Here is a 19,331-nt window from a genome sequence, read left to right on the forward strand (position 1 = left end):
ATGAGAACTGCTAGGAGCTCTGTAACTCCATTCCCTCGTTTTTCTCAGTCCCAGATTCCATGCTGCACCACTGCTTCTCACTACCAGGCCTTGGACTATTACAGCATCAGAGCTCAAAAAAAAAAAACAAACCCAAAACCAAATCACTTCTCCAGAAAACCAAGACTGTACCTGCTTTATATGGTATTTTCTAACAATTGGACCGGATGACCGATACTGCAAAGCAAGCCAGAGCGCAGAGAGCTGCAAACCCTCTTTACCTGTATTCAGCCTTTGTGTAGTGGTTTGCTCGTTCCAAACACGTGATTAGATCTGTGAACAGTTCACAAACGTCAGTCCCCATTGCAAGATGTAGAAATACAGACAGATATTTGGCTAAACTTGAAATTACATTTAAAGACCTCGCTGCATAACACTTAAACGATTTTATTAGCTAGAAAGCAACAGCTATGGTTTTCCCTCATTCTTTTCATCTCCTTCTTCTGCTCTTCTTATGTTTTACACCTTCAACAAAGTTGCGCATACTGCCAGAATATTAAATGTAGGAGTCAAACCTTCATCTTCCCTATCCCTTCATCCTATCCTTGTGTAGTAGAATACAGTGGAGCTTCAAGGAGAAGGTACTAATTTTCTCTTTCACTGGGCCTGTATTGCAAATTGTCTAGGTAAGATTTCAGCAGCTATTGTAGCTGGTTAATGTGACAACTGTTTCTTGCACATATGTTATTAAAAATATCATGGTTCATGCTAATCTGGCAATATTTAGGACCAAACATTTTGGCTAAAGTCTCTGTGTGTAGAGAAGATAATGAAATAGGGGGGACTGTGCCACTAATCCTTTAGTACTTTTGGATTTCACTTTACCTGGATGATCACTGCTGGCATAGGACAACAGAAAGCCTCGTCCTGACACGTGGGATCCACTCTCAAAATGGATAGTTGCTTCATTGCTATCCAGAATGATTTCTTTGGGGACGGGCATCACATTACCACAGTATGGCCCTACAGGCAGAACAAAGAAGGTTTCAAAAGTTTAGATCACATAATTAGGATGTAATATTCTCATGATAAGCAAGGAGTTTCATAACACACTCATTCTCCTTCAGTACCAATCCAAATGTTGACAAAAGGGTTTTGGCTTCAGTCCTTTATGGCTATGAGCTCCAAAGTTACCGTGACAAGGAGTGGCCAGGATCCAATTGTCTCTCCATGGTAGCAATTCCAGCATCCACATCTCTCATCACATAAGCCTTAAGAGAATGATTAATGCCCTTTGAAGTACAGCATGCTTACAACAGCAGTAACTCATTAGAGAAAAGAACGCAACATTCAAAGGCAATCCAAGGGATCTGCACGGGGTCCCCTAGATAAACTCCCCAGGCACGTACGCCTCGTGCTGCTGTGGCCCAGCAGTCATTCAGGAAAGGTTAAGATCACAAACTGGGTACCTGGATTTCAAGGACCTATGTGCCACAAGACAAATAGTACTACAAGGCAGTACTACTTTACTCGGAAAATTTCTTAATTTATTTTCCTTTTAAAAACATCATCAGACCACTGAAGCTCACAGTTCAAGCCTCTAGAGTTTTAAACAAAAAAGAGAGGGAGAGAAAAGGGAAGATGAAGGGAATGGGGCAGGGAGACAATAGCCTTGCGCTTACATTGAATTAGATAAGGGTTTTATAGCTACCAACTGCAGTATCTTGGATCAGTCTTTGGGACACTCCTTTCTTGTGACAGCACGCATGCCCGAGATTCTTAATAATTACATTTGCTTCTTCAGAAGTCAGATCCCGAGGGGAGCTTTCTTTTGAGATTGCCACAGTCTTTGCTCTTGCCTTCTGTTACCACACCTGGGTGCAAACACTTGTCCCTGGCTGCCCTCAGGCACAGATGACACACAAAATCCAAAGCAGTTTGGATACACTTTTTTGAATTTATGAGGATGCTTACAATATAAACTGCTAGGGAGAGGTTTTTGTAAAACGGCAAACAGGTTTTTTTCCCAAGAAAAAAAAAAACAACAAAAAAACCAAACAAGACCCTTTACAAGTCCTCAGCCCATCTGTTCTGCTGAGGTGAATGACAGCTTTTGTGTCCTAAAGCAAGTCCTTGGGATGAAAAATGATCACTTTGATTTTTCCTAAGCAACCTCATTTTATTGGTGGTGGCTACTTTAGGGCAATTTGGAACTGACTTCTGTGGTAGATGCAAGAAATTACAGTCACAGCAGGACACAAATCTGAGTGATACACTTCCTAATGGGCTCCTAAAAGCTTCTTCATTTTGCTCGATACTCTTGGGGGGTTCTTTCCCAAATACTTAATTGGCCTGATAACAACTATAAGATCAGCCTATAGAGTAGCCCAATGGGAGCCAACAACAACCAATTATCAGCAGAATGGGACATACCAAAGCAGGGACTCTGTCTTCTGACTTATAAAAATCATATGGCAAAGCCAGGCAGGCAAAGAAACAAGAGTCGAATGTGACATTTCCCTGGAGTACTCATGTATTGAAAATGACTCATGACTTAGTCAGAGAAAACAATGTCTATAAAAAGGGTTAAACAACTTGCTTAGGAAATGAACTTATCAAAAAGACAGCATCTGACACTGTGTCATACCAGACAACTGCACGAGTGATTTATTTGCAAAGGTCTTTTGTGTCAGATTGCAGTGGGAGAAGTAAAGTGCTAACTTCTGGGTATTTTTTCTTTCAAGAGAGAGAAGGGGGAAGAAGACAGGGAGGCACTGCATTTCTTCAAAATAAAACACCTGAGAAAGCTTTAGTCCTTTTCTTCTCTCAAGGACTGTCTCTACGTATTTTCTCACAAGTGCTCTTTGGCTTTCTCCCTGGCAGCAATTGGCAGTGACCTATCTACTCTGTAGGTGTAATTTAGATGGCTGATTCACTCAACCACACGCCGGCTGGATCAGAGCTATGTGTCTCCTCCTGTAGCAAGTCTACATACGTTCCAGATAATTATACAAACAAATCACACATGTCATAAGCTGAAACAATAAAATAAAAAAAGTCTAGACACATAGAAGTGTATAATTCAAACCAATGCCAAAAATTCAGAAACAATCGTATGCAATGCCTAAAGACAAGTTTCTACTCTTAAGTAATAAATCCAAGAAGGGTTACCAGGATATGGTTGTCTCCTGCCAAGAGCAGTTCTGGTGTGCCCAGAGACTCCCATGGGTAGCTCAAAACTAAGGGGACCTAGGATTAATTCCTTAAAGGACATAGAAACAAGAAAGAGTATGCACCAAAAAAAGGAATATTTTCCAAAAGTTTATCAGTTTTGTGCATCGATTTGGAAGAAAAAAAAAAAAAGAAAAAGAGGCATTTCTTAATACTACAAAACATTCACTTGTTCTTTTGTTGCAAACTGAGGAAACCTTGCAAAATATTTCAACACTTTTCTTCTCAATAATTCAGGTGATACCATATCAGCACTACACCGCCACATCTTCAGACTTGCAGATCTATCAGAGTTTATTTCTGTGCTACCAAATACAGAAATGAGCACTAAGAGGCAAGGTTTAGAAAAAAGTGTAAACATTACCTCACCTCTCTATTGCTTTCTTAGAGAAACCGATCAGATACCAGTTTGGCTTAGAGGTTCTTTACTCCCTGAAAGATCTAGAGACATGTCCACTCAGTTTTTAGGAAAGGGTGCTGTTGCACTCTTTTCGGTGCTTACTGTGTTTAAAATGGCCAGTATAAGCACCTTTCTGTTTTGATTTATCGTTTATTTTGATTTATCATTTTACCATTTTAGCTTTAGCATCACCTCTCTCCATTTTGCAGAGTGGCCTTCTTAACCTCAAATTCTCATTTTCCCCCTAATAAATTTCTTTTATATTGATGGTCTTCCAAGAAATTCCCCAGGGGGACAACTAGTAGTGCTTAGAAAATAAAACCGATTCAGGGTCAAGACAATTCTTTGGGTTCAGTTTTGAGTGATGAGAGAATTTTATGCTTTCATCTGTTTTTCAATTTTCTTTAGAAAAATACCTTTCCTATGCACTTCCATACAGCAGTCCTCCGCTTCCTTTAGTGTTGTAAAGCCAGAGAAAGGATAGCATTCCAGGCTTCCTGCATTTCAGCCTGTGGTGTGCCTGAATTAGATGCACTTTCTATACACATAGTAACGCCTAGTAGATTTGCTCTGCATTGACTTACCTATTACCTTGAATGCATACGTTGTGAGATTTTACAGATGTTAGAAGATTAAAACCAGTGATCATCTGTAGACATTAGACTTCATCTGAAAACTGTATTTACTAGTCAGCATCTTCCACTTGCAATTGAGGTGACAAAAGTACTACTTTATCGTCTACTTTTAAAACTCATATGTTCTCCCCATCTTCTCTGTCCATTCCACCTAGGATTTATTGATTTCCCCAGGCTGCCTGTATAAATATGGTACAACCATAGTGGAGAGGATGGATGATGGAGAAAGCTTTAGTTTGTGTCTGGTATGAAAATGAGAAACTTGTTTATAGGCCCTGTTAACTTTTACTGCAGCATTTGGACTTGACTCTGGATAAATATTTAATTCCTAAACCTGGGACTAAGCCAAAAGTTTTTTAAGATCCCTTTTGAGAACTGCCAGATCACGTTATCAGTTTTTCATCTTCTAATGTTAGTTGTGAGGTGGGTTGTTTTGCATATTCGGCTTGAAAAACGAGTCATGAATGCTGATCTCTCCCTGTTTCTTGTTAAAGTGACTTGGCTGGGGCTCTGCTGGGGTAAGTAGGCAGGATTATTTGGTTTGTTTACTAAGAACAAAGAGTTTGATTTAATAAACAGATGTGTTACATGTCATGAAACTGAGTAGGTGTTCTCCATATTTCAGTATTGCTACCTCTAGATGCCAGGGCCTTTTCTTCTTTCCGTGTCTCATTAATGAGTTGACTCAACCGTGGTTCCATCTGTTCGCTCCAGATTCTTTAATATATATATTTTTTTAAATTTTTGCAGGAGAGCTATTAGGGGCCTAGGGATTTCAAATGTACCTATTTTAATATTCTCTATAATTAAACTAACATTTACTGCCTTTCGTCCAGAACTTCTGATCTGTCTGTATGGTTTAGGTGGCTTAAATGAAATACTTTTATTTTGGAATCACTGTCTCCAAGCAGTATTAACATCCTGCAAGATACATGGTAAATTGTCTTGTGGATATCCTTTGGCTAGCTCCTCTGGAGACTGAAGAGACTATTTTACGTGTTGTTTATTTTTTAAATGTTAGGAATAGTCTACTGCTTTTGTCTTTTTCATAATAGTGTTGTTTTGCAAATCTGATGATCTTTACAGCATTGTCTGCTTTTATGAGGTCTAGTTTACTTCTACTGTCAACGAGGCTCTGGCATATTTCCTGAGATTGCTTTGTTGAATTATGTTCCTTTATTTTTTCTGCTTCCTTTAAGAAGTGATGTGCCTAGAGGACTCTCTTCTCTCACACCAGCTAGCAATGCCTACATGCCGTTTGCCTCTGTAGTTCTTAATAATTTCTGCCTCTTCTGTAAGGCTTTTGCTTCCTTTTAAAAGTAATTCTTTCCCTCTGTAGCTATTGCATATCCGGCTCACTACGCTCATTCTGCTTTCAAATTCCCCAATTTCATTTGAAATCTGCAGTTTGACATTCACAGAGGTCTTTAGGAAACTCAGTTTAGATGTCAACTCACGGTGTCCTCTGTTCAATGGGGAATCTTCTCCCTTTTTTCTGTCTTTACTTGCAGAGTAAGCTATGGCTGGCGAGCAATGTATAGCAACAATCCCATGGATCTGTCTCTGGGATTACAATTTCCTAATACATTTGTTTGGGGAAAACAATTTTTTTTTAATTGTGATCCTTATATTCAGTAGTCTTTTCTCAGATAAAGCCATCTGGAAATACCTCAGTAGCTGGGATTAGGCCTGCTTCATTTCAGAGCTAAAAACTCAGCCAGAGCGCAAGTCTTTCACAAGCAGCTCACAAAACCAGCAAGGATTTGTTGTATGAAAACATCTGCATTCCTGAAATTCATCTCCATCCCACATTCACACAAATGCTTCACTTTCATAAGCAGTAACTCTTCCTCTCCGAGGAGAGAGGGGAAAAGGGAGAGGAGAGCTCTTCTCCACTCCAACCCTGCCATGCACATGCGTCACCCTGCGAGGATATGCCAGGAGAGGAAAAGTGCTGCTGTGTCCTTCCTCGCAGGACGGAGGGAAGGTGGTGCTTAATACGCAGTAGATACGAGTTGACAGAGTAGTCGGGATGAGACAGCCCGGTTATTCAACACTCAACTCTGTGCAACACAGTCTGATCTCAGGCTGAGTGGTAAGCATTTCTCATTTTAGGAAAAGCAAATGTAACTTTCGGTTAGTGTTTCCAAAAGGGAGCAATAAAGGAAAGAAAAAGGCATCCAAGTAGAGTCAGGCTGAAGGAGTAATTACGGTTTAAAAAGGCAGGATCTGGGCCACCTGCACAGGCTGTAGGTTTGTCTGCTTGACCTCAGGTGAGATCCTCCACTTCTAACATGGCTGTGGTTTTAGCCAAACCCAAAGACAGAAGCGCAGCAACAGTGAGGAATTGTTAGCAAAGAACTGTAGCTGTTGAAAAAAACCACAGAAAAATAGACAATACATTTTATGCAGCTTAGAGGGAAAAAGGGTCCATTTAATAAAACAAACGGACATTCTTTGTTGCATAAATCTTTCCAAAGCTGAAACCTCAGGATACTGCAACCACTGAGGTGAAAATGAACTGTTAGGAGAGTTTTAACTGTTAAGAAACTGCCTGACTTGATCTTTAGCAAGAACTTGTCCGGGCATTTCCCTGGATTTCCTGAAATACCAGAAACAATACTGTAATAACAGGTTTCCTTTGAAGGGCAAAACGAAACCTGGACACACCCTTTATTCAAGCAAGACATTTATTACAATACATAAGGGAAGACTGGTTCAGTGAATCCCCTAAAGTCATAATGACAGGTAGGAGGCATCCAAAGGCACACGGTTCTCCTGCACACCCGTGCACACACACACACACACACACACACACACGTGTGCACACACTTTCTTGGCAGCCATCGGACACTCACGCGGCAGAAAATGCTCAGTTTGTCTAACAACCCTTAGTGACTGGGTGCAGGGAAGAGAAAGCATTTTCAGTAATTTCTCTATTTCACACTAGTTACTGGCTGTAAATTATGCAAGAACAAGTTAACTGCGCTAACTCTCCAAATTATTACTAGTCACTCAGCAGATCTGACATCCACCCCAGAGGAACACATCAACCTCCTACTGACTGCAAGTGAATGGAGAAGTAAGTAGGCACTTATCTCTTCTTCAATCTATCTCTCCAGTCAAGACTGATGATCATCTCATAAAATTAAGGGAGAAAAATACTAAGCCATTAGTTGGGGAAAGAGAGGGGGGAAAAAGCAAGAAAAAAGGGCCAAAAGAGATACAGAAATCTGGTAAAGACATGAAAAGAAGCTGACTGAAAGCAGTTCCTGTCAGACTTAAAACATTTATGTTACACCTTCATAAATAGTGTAAGTTTTGTTCTCGAGAACTAAAGGGCCCACATGGTTAATCTTGTTTCCCCATAGCCCTTTAACTAATTTAAAAATCAGAAGCTCTTATTCAGAGCTCAGTATTTTAGAATATGCTCACATAATGCAATTAACTCAAGAAGAAAAGCATTTCAGTGAAGGTTGCACCTTGTTTACACCATGAGATCATGCTTCATATTAATTTTTATTCCAGATTCCTTTTGTCGGACAAACACACACCCCCCCTCCACCCCTCCCCATATTTTCATCCAGTGCAAAGCTATGCCCTTGAAACAGAACACGATCATCTATTTGTTTCTCCTAGAGGCAACACGTGCAAAGCTGTGCTAATATTTAAAGGTCTGTCAGACAGAGGTGACTCAGTTTCACCAAAACTGGTGTTAGACTGCTTTTGCTGACTGACAATATTTTCACATCTAAGTCTGGATACAAAGCTAACAGTTTCAAAGAAAAAGCTTGTTACAGGTTCTTTCCTCCAGTGAACACTGAAGAAAATAGTCTGCAGAGTAATAACCCCAAGATAGTGTTTGGCCACTTTGTGCCTCCAGTTTTAGAGCTTCATTAAGATTATTTAAAGACCATCTTTTGATTGCGATATTGGAGAAATCTAAACGGAACGGCTGCCTTCACAGATCCATCAAAGCTGAGAAGTACCAAAAGTGAGAACTGTAGTGTCATGTTTGTGTCCCAGTTGAGCAGGAAGGCTTCAGTAGATCAGCATATGGCTCAGTGCTACATGCTTTTCTAGGAAGGAATTAAATTCCTAGTACTCTCCTATCCATCTACAAAATTTGAAGAATGCCCTGAACTTAAATAAAACCTGCATGTAAGTGCTCTAATCTGTAGTCACCGACTTACGAAAGTAAAGAAATCAAAGGAATTAATGTTCTGACTAACAATAAAACAATTAATCCATTCATTTGTATATAAGTCTCCCCTTACTGCATGGATCATAAATATCCCAAACACAAATTGAATTAGTCCTTGAGGTATTGCATGAATCCCAGCGGAAGGTTATAACGATGAATGAATCACAGTTAAATGTAAAGACAGCACATGGGAGAAATCTGAAAGGAAAACAATACTCTGTCATCTGAAGACTTGTTTACACTAATTTTATATTTACACGCATGATCTAGTGTTTTGCCTCTGACCAGTTTTCCAAGCTTCACATACACTCTCAACAGAGGTTTGTACACATACTGACATTCACTCTGCTGTTTTCTGTAGAGCTGAAGAGATCAGCATGGTATTTAAAACATATTTCCCTTTGGACCTTTTTGTCTTATAATTGCAAAACTCTTAAATAAAGAGCAAAGGCTGCGCTTGGCTAGTTTGAAACATGAGCAATATTCACACTGCCAGCTTTCATACTTAGCTTTTTAGGTTTTCTTTTTTAAACCCAGGTCAAATACAGAAAACATGTAAAGATTAGTTTTTGATTGCTCAGATGTTGTCAATGCCTGCAAAACCTTTTCAACTCTCCATCATACTATGAAAGAAGTTTGATGGCAAAGGTCGGTATCTTCTTGGCCAAAGGGAAGATATTGACCTGCCTGCAGACGTTCGTGAAGAGGGAAGGGTTGTGAAGAGGAGACCTGGGCTCAGAAACAGCTACCTAAAAGGACACTTAACAGACTGAATGGATTTAGCAGTGCTTACTCACAGAGGAACTTACATAAACGCGTACTAAAATCCAGAGCTATAGCAAAACTTTTGAAACAACTGACTTAGAGAAGCTGTAATCTCATCTATCAATTCCCGTGTCTTTTAAAACACAAGCGATACTATGAATATATGCATACAGCACTATTTCCACACTGTTGTTCTGCACGGATTTACCTGAATGCAGAGCAGAGACTCTGTAGGTATGCTAGTGGGAAAGTCTACAGCAAGCTGCAGACCACAAAAACCATTACAGATGGTATGTCTGCCTAAACTATAAAACTTGTTTAATCAGATATGAGCAAAATCTGCTAATTGTGCAGTTCGTTACCGAGAATGCAAATTATAGTCCACATGCATCAGACGTTACCAATCAGATCTGAAAATGGGTGTGGGAATAACTTTAGAGGAATTCATTATATGGATTTGATTGCATAATACACAGATATTCTGTGTTTACAGGCTGAATAACTGCAGGACTGAACTATGTGAAGATGTCTTCAGGCTGATGTGTAAGGAGCCAGAATTTCAATCAACATCCAAGCTTCATTTTTCACTTCAGAAAACAATATATTGATATATATATTTGTTTCCTAGAAAAGCCTTTGAATAGAAATGTCAAGATAGCATCAATAAAAATTATCCAAATATATGATAATGCAATACTAAACACCTATCTCTTACTGCCAAGTCAGACAGACTGCTTCAGGTAGACACAACTCATTACTTACAGTTCTGAAATTAAGTAAACAACATTAAAAAAATCCCAGCACACAGAAGCAGAGGTGTTCCTTATGCCTCAAATCAAGCTCTATGCAATCTTAGTTATTAACATGTCACTGCCCATTCTTAGCGAAGGCTGTTTCAAAATGTAATGCCTCCCCCGTGAGAACAATAATTACCTTTACCTTCGTTTGTGAGCAAGGCTTTAATACCTCACTTGATCTTATCTTACCAGATGAGTGATACGCCTATCATGCTCATGAATGAAAGGCAATCATCCCTCCTTACGACTAAGTTACCTTGCGAGTCCTCATCTTAGGAGAACCACACACTTTACTGAGCCCAGGGATGAGCTGGGTGATCTGGAAAACCTGCAGAGGCTCTGCTTAACTCGGCCCTTCATCACCCTTTCCCACTGAATCCATTCTGCTTGTTAGGTCCAGTACAGCACATTCAGCTTCAGCTGCCTGAAGGGCTACCCCCCGCCCTCAGCAGAGAACATTTTATGAACTGTTGATTCGTGAGTTTATTCCTGCATTGTAGAGCCCCTTGCAGCCCTGAATTTAAACTGGACTTCTGAAAAAGGGTGCGCTGGCTTGAAAATCAGTTTGACTGTTCTAGAAAGAGCAGATCAGAAGTTTCAGCGACAACTGGGAAAACCAATTTGAGGAAGGCCTCAGGTTCTCTCTGGGGAGGATCCTGTTGTCGTTATGATTGCTTTAAGTGCACAGCTATAGCAGATTACTCGCTTATCTTCCTGTGCAAATCTCTTACAGGAGGTCACACTGGCTGCACGCATTTAATATCTGCAAGTATTAAAGCCTGTACATTAGCAAAGGTTATCAGTGACTAATAGCTAGCAATAATAAAGGTTATCTCCTCTCGGAGCCCTGAACTGCCTAGGAAATAGAGACGTGCAGGATCGCTGACTCCAATGTCTCATCTTGTCTCCGTCTAGTTCGTGGGCTAGCTCTTCCCCTACGCGAGACGGGTACAGGGCTGGTGTAGATCCACGTACCTGCTGTACCAAAGCTGTGAAAATACAGCTCTGCAGGTCTGTGGGCAGAGCCCTTGGGGTGGACGTGCCAGAGCCGGGCACAAGCCCCTGTGGCCCCAGTGTCCAGCACGGCAGCACCCCCAGCCTCGCCAGAACCACACTTGAACATTAAAAGGAGAGGGGAAAGGACAAAAGCTGACATTACTGGCACTTCGCTGAGCTTTTACTCACACTTTTACCCATTCATGCACTGACCGCTGCCTTATCTTTTGCATACCATGCAATGTTGACGAGCTCTGGATGGTAAGGTAGCTGGATTCGCATTTCTGTGATTCGATATCCAGGTCTCCAATTTTTAAGATCAGGCGTTTTCCTGGAGGCACTTGGATTTTCTTTTCACAAAGAGTGTAGTTTGGGTATGTACCAGGATAGTTTTTGGATGCCAGGGTACCACTGTCTTGATACGTCACCATGTGCCCACATCCATCCCCTGCAGTAAGAGAAGAAGCAAGAGAAATAAAATGTATTCCTCAATAAAAAATGTCTAAGAAAATAATGGCCACATAATCATGTCTCATGCACGCTTCCACCTTTTAAAAAAAGTATTTTGTAATATTCTACCTCAGTTATGCTGTTGTTGGAACGTAGGTAACTAAAATAAATACAGTCATATTTCTCTTGTAAAGCAGTAGAAAGGAGGGTTGGAAACACTCACAAACTAAGATGTATTTGTCAGTCCTGTACAAACTGAGTCTCTCTGGCTTTCTATTTTACAGACAAACCCTACTGGAACCTCAAAGATGCAATTCCACATATAATAGGTAGGATCCTTCCTTAAATAGTTTTCTCCCAATTATCATTCCACATTTTATTTCCATAGAAAGAGCTGTGGGAGAGAATCATACATGAAAGCAAGACATGATTTAACAACACACTATCACGGGCCTGACTCATCTTACTTTCCTGTTGGTTTTCTTGTGCCACTTGCACAATACAAAAAGCACAGGGGACGAGGTGAAGGCCACAAGAGGGGCTTCAAAAGTAGGATGTGCACTGCTAATGGTACGCAGGCTACTTCACGGCAGCATGCCGCCTTGCTCAGGGGGTGATGGTGGGCGCCCCCAAATTGCGTTTCTGTGGCACTGCGTAGGAGTCAGCTCGGCTTTGGAACCTTTCTTGCTGGAGAGGCATCTGAGGAGCAGCTGCAGCAGAACGTAAGACAACAGGAAAAGGCACATGGAAATACATGGGGGGGATGTGGGGACCGACATGGAAAACAGGAAGCATCCCCGGAGGGGAAGGAAGCAGGTATCAGATAAGAGACCTTGACTACTGCAGGAAGCAATTTTTACTGAACTATTTAAAATTATACTAGTAACTTAAAATTTATACATTAAAGCTTGAGCCATTACATTCTGTTGAATCTTCCAAATAATGGAAAATATTGCAACAGTGAAGCTAGTGTCATATGTACACGCACGTAACAGGCAGTTCTCAGTTTCGGGTCAGTTAGGGCACAGCCACTCCTCACACAGGAGTCTTGTACACTGTTACCCTTTATCACTGCAAAGATGAAGCTAGTCCTAAAAGCATTAATAAAATAAAGAATCCTGCAGAGCTGGAAATTCACAATGTTCACTTTAACTACCCAAAATTTTACTTTTGGGGATATTTTGGTTAAACTGTTTTGCTCTGTGCGTTTTAATTACTGTCAGAATTTCCTTTCACAACCACTAGGAGAAACAAACTTAAGGTTTGATAAGATTATTTAAAAACGAACAACTAGAAATGAAGTGTTGATAAAGAAACGTGCCATCCTGGGGGTTGGGGGGGAAGTGGCATGCCATGCAAAGATAAGGTCCATGCTATCAAACTTTGACTTGCTACTATGTAATTATACTGCCATTTCATCCAACTCACTCAAACTGCTTTTTCACAAGCAATGGCACTTATTTTGAAACTTTATCATTATTATTAGCTTTGTTGACTGCTATTTAATTTTGTTGCAGGTTCATGCTTGGAATAGAGGTGAATAGGAGACATAGATCCAAAATCGTATCACCATAAAACATATTAAATGCATTTTTTTTCAGATCTGCTTGTTCACATGTTTTAAAAAACATCCGTTGTTCGAGTTTTTTCTCCAACCACTACTGATTTCAAAATGCATAGGTAAATACTCAAGTTGAAAGGCAAACCGGCCTCTTGAGCAAATCGCCTTTTAATGGAAACTTTCTACAGCAGGAATAAAAATATAAGAAGCAATACAATACATGAGCTATCAATTTTCTGAACCCAGAAAGGGGTCCATATAGGTCCAGGCAGTGTAAAACCAAATCACTTATAGCAGGACATAGGACAACCTTGCTGCCTGTATAGCTGACTGCTGTGTAGTAAAAAAGAACTGCCTGGGGCGTTTAATTTAAACTGCATGTTTCTAACAGTAAGCATTTACTTTAGCTGGTTGATGAAAATAAAGTAACTACAATCTGGAGCTTGGTTTGCAACTTATCCTTATTGAGAAAGAAAAGAAAAAACAAAAGGAAAAGTTACATAACCACAACAAAATGTCATGGGGATGAACTCCTTAAAATGAAAAGTCTAGTGTGCACGTACTCATCTTGTTGGGCTACGTTCTGGCCTGTGTCATCTTGGTACAATCCCAAGGATCCTTTGTGGTACAAAGCACTCCTCAAAACCTGAAAAGATATTGCTATCATGGTAAGACCCTGACAACTGTCCAGGGTACATTTCTGCAGAAAGTGTAAAGGCAAAACTGTGCACCAGAGACCTTAGCCTGCCATTCTCCTCTGTCGAGGTTAAACAAGGTCTTGTTCCCAGGGAAACTCCTTTTTTTAAAATCTGCCTTCAAGTCAGTGTTGAAACATATTAGCACCAGAACATCTTTTGTGCTAAGAAAGCATAAATGCTATTTTCTGACTTTTCACTGGTGGAGCAGCATCATTCAAACACTCCAACGGATTGAGGCAAGCATGGCATCGTCCTGCACCTGTAATGTCCCTTGCTGCCTCTGTTCTGCCTGCCTGCCTTCCTCAAAGGAAAAAAGCTTGTCCACCACAAGAACCGAAGCAACATCCAAAAAGCCAGACCAAATCCTAGTAACTATTGCTTCTTACAGAGAAGCCTGACCTCAGCTCTAAATTTTGAGTTTCTCAGCAAGATTACCAGAGCAAATGAAAATCTTGCACTGAACTTTGCTGCAAAAGGTACCTCAGAAAAGGAGTCCGAAAGTATAGAGGGAAGGTAAAATAAAACTCAGGATCTGGTAATTCATTCAAAGAGAGACTTAATGACTAAATGTAGTAAAAAACTTATAACCCCACTATATACCAAGGGCTCAGAAAAGGAGGCAAGTTGTAAGGAACTCAAAATGTACACCCATTCACATTTTCAAATAGAAAGTGTGAACAATACTACCGTTAGTTTTGTTCCACATGAAATTTTGATTTTCGGAAATGTATTGGCCAAGCCTCAGATAGATTAAGGTTAAAACAACTGCTTGTCCTCATGAAAATTATGGTGTAAATACCTGATATTGCACTCTTTTCTATAGGCACAGCTCTTCTGGCTGGAAATATGTGTATCCAACCAGTCAGTTCAACTTGGGATTTCTTGCTAATGCTAAATTATCACTTAGCGTTACTTCTGAGAACTGCTTTCTATCACCCCATTTGGCAAGAAGCTGGCAGCCTTGCCTCAGACATCCAGGTTTCATCACTTCGCACTGGACGGGAGCAGAGCAAAATATTTGAGCAGGAGGTACTCAGCAGCCAGAAAGTCTAAACACACTTAGATTTAATAAAATCTCTCCTCGGCACCAGGACTTACTAAAAGCACATCAAACAAGCTTTGTAAACCAAGTTCCCGTGGCCGTTTGAATCAAGATCAAGACGGTGGTCTCTGGATTGTGGGTCCCTGCTTGTCGGCCTATGCATGGGTTGTATCAGAGACCACATGGCACTGGAATTAAGGCTGTTTACCACAGATAAAAATAGTCTCCTACTGCAGACGATGGAGATAACTCCCCAAGAAGTGAGAACCACGACCGGTACGCCGGCACACGCTGCTGTGATGAAATCCATGCCCACAAACAAGCTCCGGCCCCACACCATGAGCTGCTGTGGGCACAGCCCCTGACAGATGCTGTGGCTTTAGCCAAACAGCGGTAGTCCCAGAAGGAGCAGCGTCGGTGATCTCTGAAAAGGATGCCGGTTCCTTCAGGTAACCTCCTGCTACCCAAAATCACCTGGCTAGGCTGCCTCCCTCCTCCCCTCTCTTCCCAAACCCAGGGCCCAAGCCGAGCCCTGGCCTCTCACTCCTCTGCTCCCCGGGGCTTTTCCACCCCTTGTTCACACGCACAAATGGATGTGAGCAGCACCCCCATCCAAGCACTCCGCCCATCGCCCTCTCAGTTAGGGAAGAGGCCACAGTTTTTCAAGTAACTGCTTTAAAGAGCTTCCCCTTTCACCAAGCATGTTTGTGCCACCAACTACAAAACGGTTACATAGCATGATATCAAAGCGAGTTTTCAAAAGCATTGCTACAATATCCTGGCAGCAAACAGCTGCCTTTTTCATCCTTCTGATTCACCCTTGCTAAGCAATTAATAACGGACTTGGACTCGCTCCAGTGCTAAATACGTGTTATACCTAGGCATGCTCATGCACACAGCCCGCGGCTCCCTGCCCTCTTCCACCCCGCTGCACAAGCGCTGCTGGGCACCAGCATTTCTCTCTCAGCCTCTCTGGCTGCAGAATCCTGCTACATGCTGCCCCTTGGCTGCTGATCTCTTCCTACCGGGTTCAAAGACCACCCCCAAGGCAACCTTAGTTCCGTCTCTGCCTCCTCTCGCCCACTTCGACAGCCTTTTGCACGCTCGCCTTCGCGGTGGTGCGTGGGGCGAGGTGTGCTCCCCCCCCACCCTGCGTGGAGGCCAGGGTGCAGCGCCGGAGGGGGGCTGCCAGCCTGTCCTCCTTCCTTCCCGTGAGAGGAGAGAGCAGAAAACTGGGTTTGTACACCCATACTTTGGATTCAGGAAAAAAAAAAAAAAAAAAAAAAAAAAAAATCAGTGTTTTCTGAAGAGCCACACCAAAGTGAAGAAAACACCGTTGAGTCGAGGGTACAGCTTTGTGAGCTCTGAGGAGAAGACCCATGAGGGGAAATGAGATTTGTCTCATCTACCACATTGCTTTCCCTGAAGTAATAGCTACAACTTATTAAAAGATACAATAATAACTGAGTCAAGAAGGAGTTCTGTGCCCGTGTTTGAAAGAAAATTAAGATTATGCATAAGAACAGATAAGTATCTAAAAAATAAACTAACTCTTTCCAGTCAAACCTGTGCCTTCCCAGCTCATGTGGGATAGGAGAAGAGACCAAGGGAAAAGCAAGTTTGCCATCCAAATCCACCGGTGTGGTTTGACAACATTTTAGGTTTTCAGACAGCTGCTCTGACCTTCATCACTAACAAAATCGTGCACGCTGCAAACACCGACAGGTTTGTGCCTTCACCACTTTCTGAGGTGAGGGAGTAAAATCCAAAGTTAAGCTCTTCATCTCTAACCTCTCTGCTGCCAAACCCGGGTCAAGAGCATTAGTTCTTTACTGAGCCACTATAACAAATGAAAGAGACCACTATGCGACCGGGACCGAAACCCGTCACTTCTGCAGAGAATGATGAAAGATGTCAGACCTCTGCTTTTCCTGGCAGTGGGCTCAAGCAGGTAACAAAAATGAAGGGTAACACCATAAGCCTGAGGCATCGCTGGGCAGGCAGGTACCCCCAGCGCTCCTCCCCGCCGGTGCAGGGGCCCAGACCCACGGGTGTCATGAGGGGCAGTGGGGAGTGGGGTGACCACGCGTCTGGGGATTTCACAAACCACCAATTTCAGGGCAGATGCCATTCACACCAGATGAGCTGCTGGCTGAGCCCTGCATCTGAAGAGGTATATAAATCCACAGCAGCTTTTTTCAGAAGTCCGGCTTTACATTCTTTACAGTATTTTGTGGATACAGCAAAAACTAGTTTCAAATAAGGAAAGAAACCACTGAAAATGAAGGCAAGTCTATAATCATCTGAAAAAAACAGTGGCTGCAATCTTCCATGGCCTTTAAATTAGTATTAATACCTTTTCAAGTCAAGAGGTTCTCTACTTTGCAGCACGCCCTACTGCAGAAGGAAAAATAAATAGTGTGTAAACTTTTTCTTTGCATTGCATTTTCATTTGTTTGACTACATTAGATTCCCAGGAAACATTTTAACCCCTGTGCTGCAGCAGCTTTTCAGGACAACCATTTTGCTGCCCAGGCTAACCAAGCAGTGGCTGGGAGGAGGGCCAAGAGCAGGAAGGGAAGGTAGGGCAGCAGAAGAAACAAAGGAACATTGTGGAGTGCTGATTTCGTTGCCCAAATTATTTACTTACCGACTTCAAAGGGATGCAAAGGGAGAAGGAGGTCAAACAAACCACAGCATGTTTTTCCCTCCTCTTCGCAGACATTATTTACCGTAATGCCCCTCTTAAAGTAGGAATGAGAAAGCAGCAAATGATCGCCAATTGGTTCCGCAGTGGTTCCATAAATCACAAATTCCCACCACACGCCCAGCTGCGATCGCTCGCCCCCCCGGCCGTCCGGGCTGCGGCTGCGGGCTGGCTTTCCTCGGGGTGTTCCCTGCAGCCGGCCTCAGGAGATGCTCTGCCTCAAACATTTAAGAAGTTATTTTGGTAACCAGTTGGATCACCATCAAGTATAGGAAAAAAAAAAAAAAAAAAAAAAATCCCTGATAACCATTCTAAGTGCCTTATCTAGCAAAGTAGTTTGCAACCATACTGCCATTTTCCAAAGTTTTTTCAGCAATTGCAGGCACAGCCATATGCCAGTAGCTGGGGAAATCTTTCCAGCTGTGCTAACCTACATGGCAATGACTTTGCTGGATTGCCATAAACAGCCTGGGCAGCTTTTACTCCCCCAAAATCTCTCATCTTTGAAGAAGTCTGCAAAGACAAAAACCTAGCAAGACGTGACATTTCATTTATTTAGCTGCTAAAATGTCAAACAAAAGCAAAAATTTCCTCATGAGCAACTTCTTCAATCAACAGGAAGCCATACTCCCCTAAAGAGGGAACTTTACACTCAGCGTTCAGGTTTGCAACCTTAACAAGTAGTAGAGAAAGTCTTACTTAAACTAACGCAGATGTGAACCAGAAACTCACACAATGAAACACTTCCAGTTTCGCTGTACCCATAAAGACTTGATTAATATTGCCACTTAATCAAATAACTTTCTGGAGAGCAACCATCTCATCTCCATATTCATCTTAGGGACTTATGTCAGGACAAAACCTAACACTACCTGGCTACGTTTACTCATGAGACCTCAGTGACAAGATGATTCAGATTACTGTAGAAATCACACTGCTCAAAGGAGAGAACGGCAGTTACAGCCTGGTAATCCCTTTCCAATGAATTATTTATGAGGACACAGGATTAAGAAATTGCTGCATTCTGTAAAGAACATGATCCTGCAACGCGTAAAGGACAAGGTTTCCACAAAAATGTAAACACCATCATAGAGTTTTCTTGCTTTGCTTCTATTAAATACCCAGAAATAGTAGCAAACTAGGTTTGCCTTTGCTTTTCAGGATCACTATCTGGTTCCATCACAATCTGTGAAAGACAGACAGTATCGGAGTACATGTCAAAAATAAGTATGTTTTAGTTACTGCTTCCAGGACTTAGGCAGTATAACCAAATGTAGCCCTCCAGAGAAGCAAGTTTCAGCACTGGAATTTGCTTTTCAGCACTCTAAATACAGCACTCTCAAGCCTGTGGGTGTGAGAAAACTTCTATGCCTTTTTAACAGCTGCAACAAAAGAGATTTGTAATTTTTAATTTATTTATTTTTTCCCTGCGTAGCCGCACTTAATATTTGTGAATGCTTTTCTTTTATGGATGCAGCATATTGCTGTGATTGACCACTTCAACGCTGTATTAGCCCGTGTGTTTTTGGAAACAGTAAAGAGAATGGAGCTCCGCGTTTACGGAAATTTCAGAGGAACCTTAAGCATAGGGTCCCCTTTTTGCAAAAGGAAAGTTGATTTTTTTGTTTTCTAACAAACGCCTGCCTACTTTAAGATACTCGTCCACATTATGCACCTCAAGTGCAGAGGTGCTGAGAAGGCACTGAGTTCATTGCCCGAGCGCTTGTAACCGCACGCTCAGAAGGAACCTTGAAGAACTAAATAAATGGAAAGACAGTCATGTTCCTCCACCAGCCACCCGCAAAGAGTGACACCACTTGGGACCCTGGTGAAGCTTCAGTGCTATAAAGGCTGTGGGGAACAAAT

At 41.8% G+C, this 19,331-nt stretch overlaps 1 protein-coding gene across 1 annotated transcript in view; it reads right to left on the bottom strand.

The window, feature by feature from the left end:
* The window catches only part of DCBLD1 (discoidin, CUB and LCCL domain containing 1), a 49,702-nt gene that overhangs the window by 22,629 nt on the left and 7,742 nt on the right, over positions 1–19,331 (bottom strand). Inside the window, exons 2-4 of the mRNA XM_032992887.2 lie at positions 11,243–11,455; positions 865–1,002; positions 261–312 (exon numbers count right to left, since the gene is read on the bottom strand). Of these exons, the coding sequence (XP_032848778.2) occupies positions 261–312; positions 865–1,002; positions 11,243–11,455 (403 nt within the window). The remainder of the gene's footprint in view (positions 1–260; positions 313–864; positions 1,003–11,242; positions 11,456–19,331) is intronic.

The sequence above is a fragment of the Tyto alba genome, unplaced genomic scaffold (assembly GCF_018691265.1).
Source record: "Tyto alba isolate M040663 unplaced genomic scaffold, T.alba_DEE_v4.0 Super-Scaffold_22, whole genome shotgun sequence".
Taxonomy (NCBI): domain Eukaryota; kingdom Metazoa; phylum Chordata; class Aves; order Strigiformes; family Tytonidae; genus Tyto; species Tyto alba.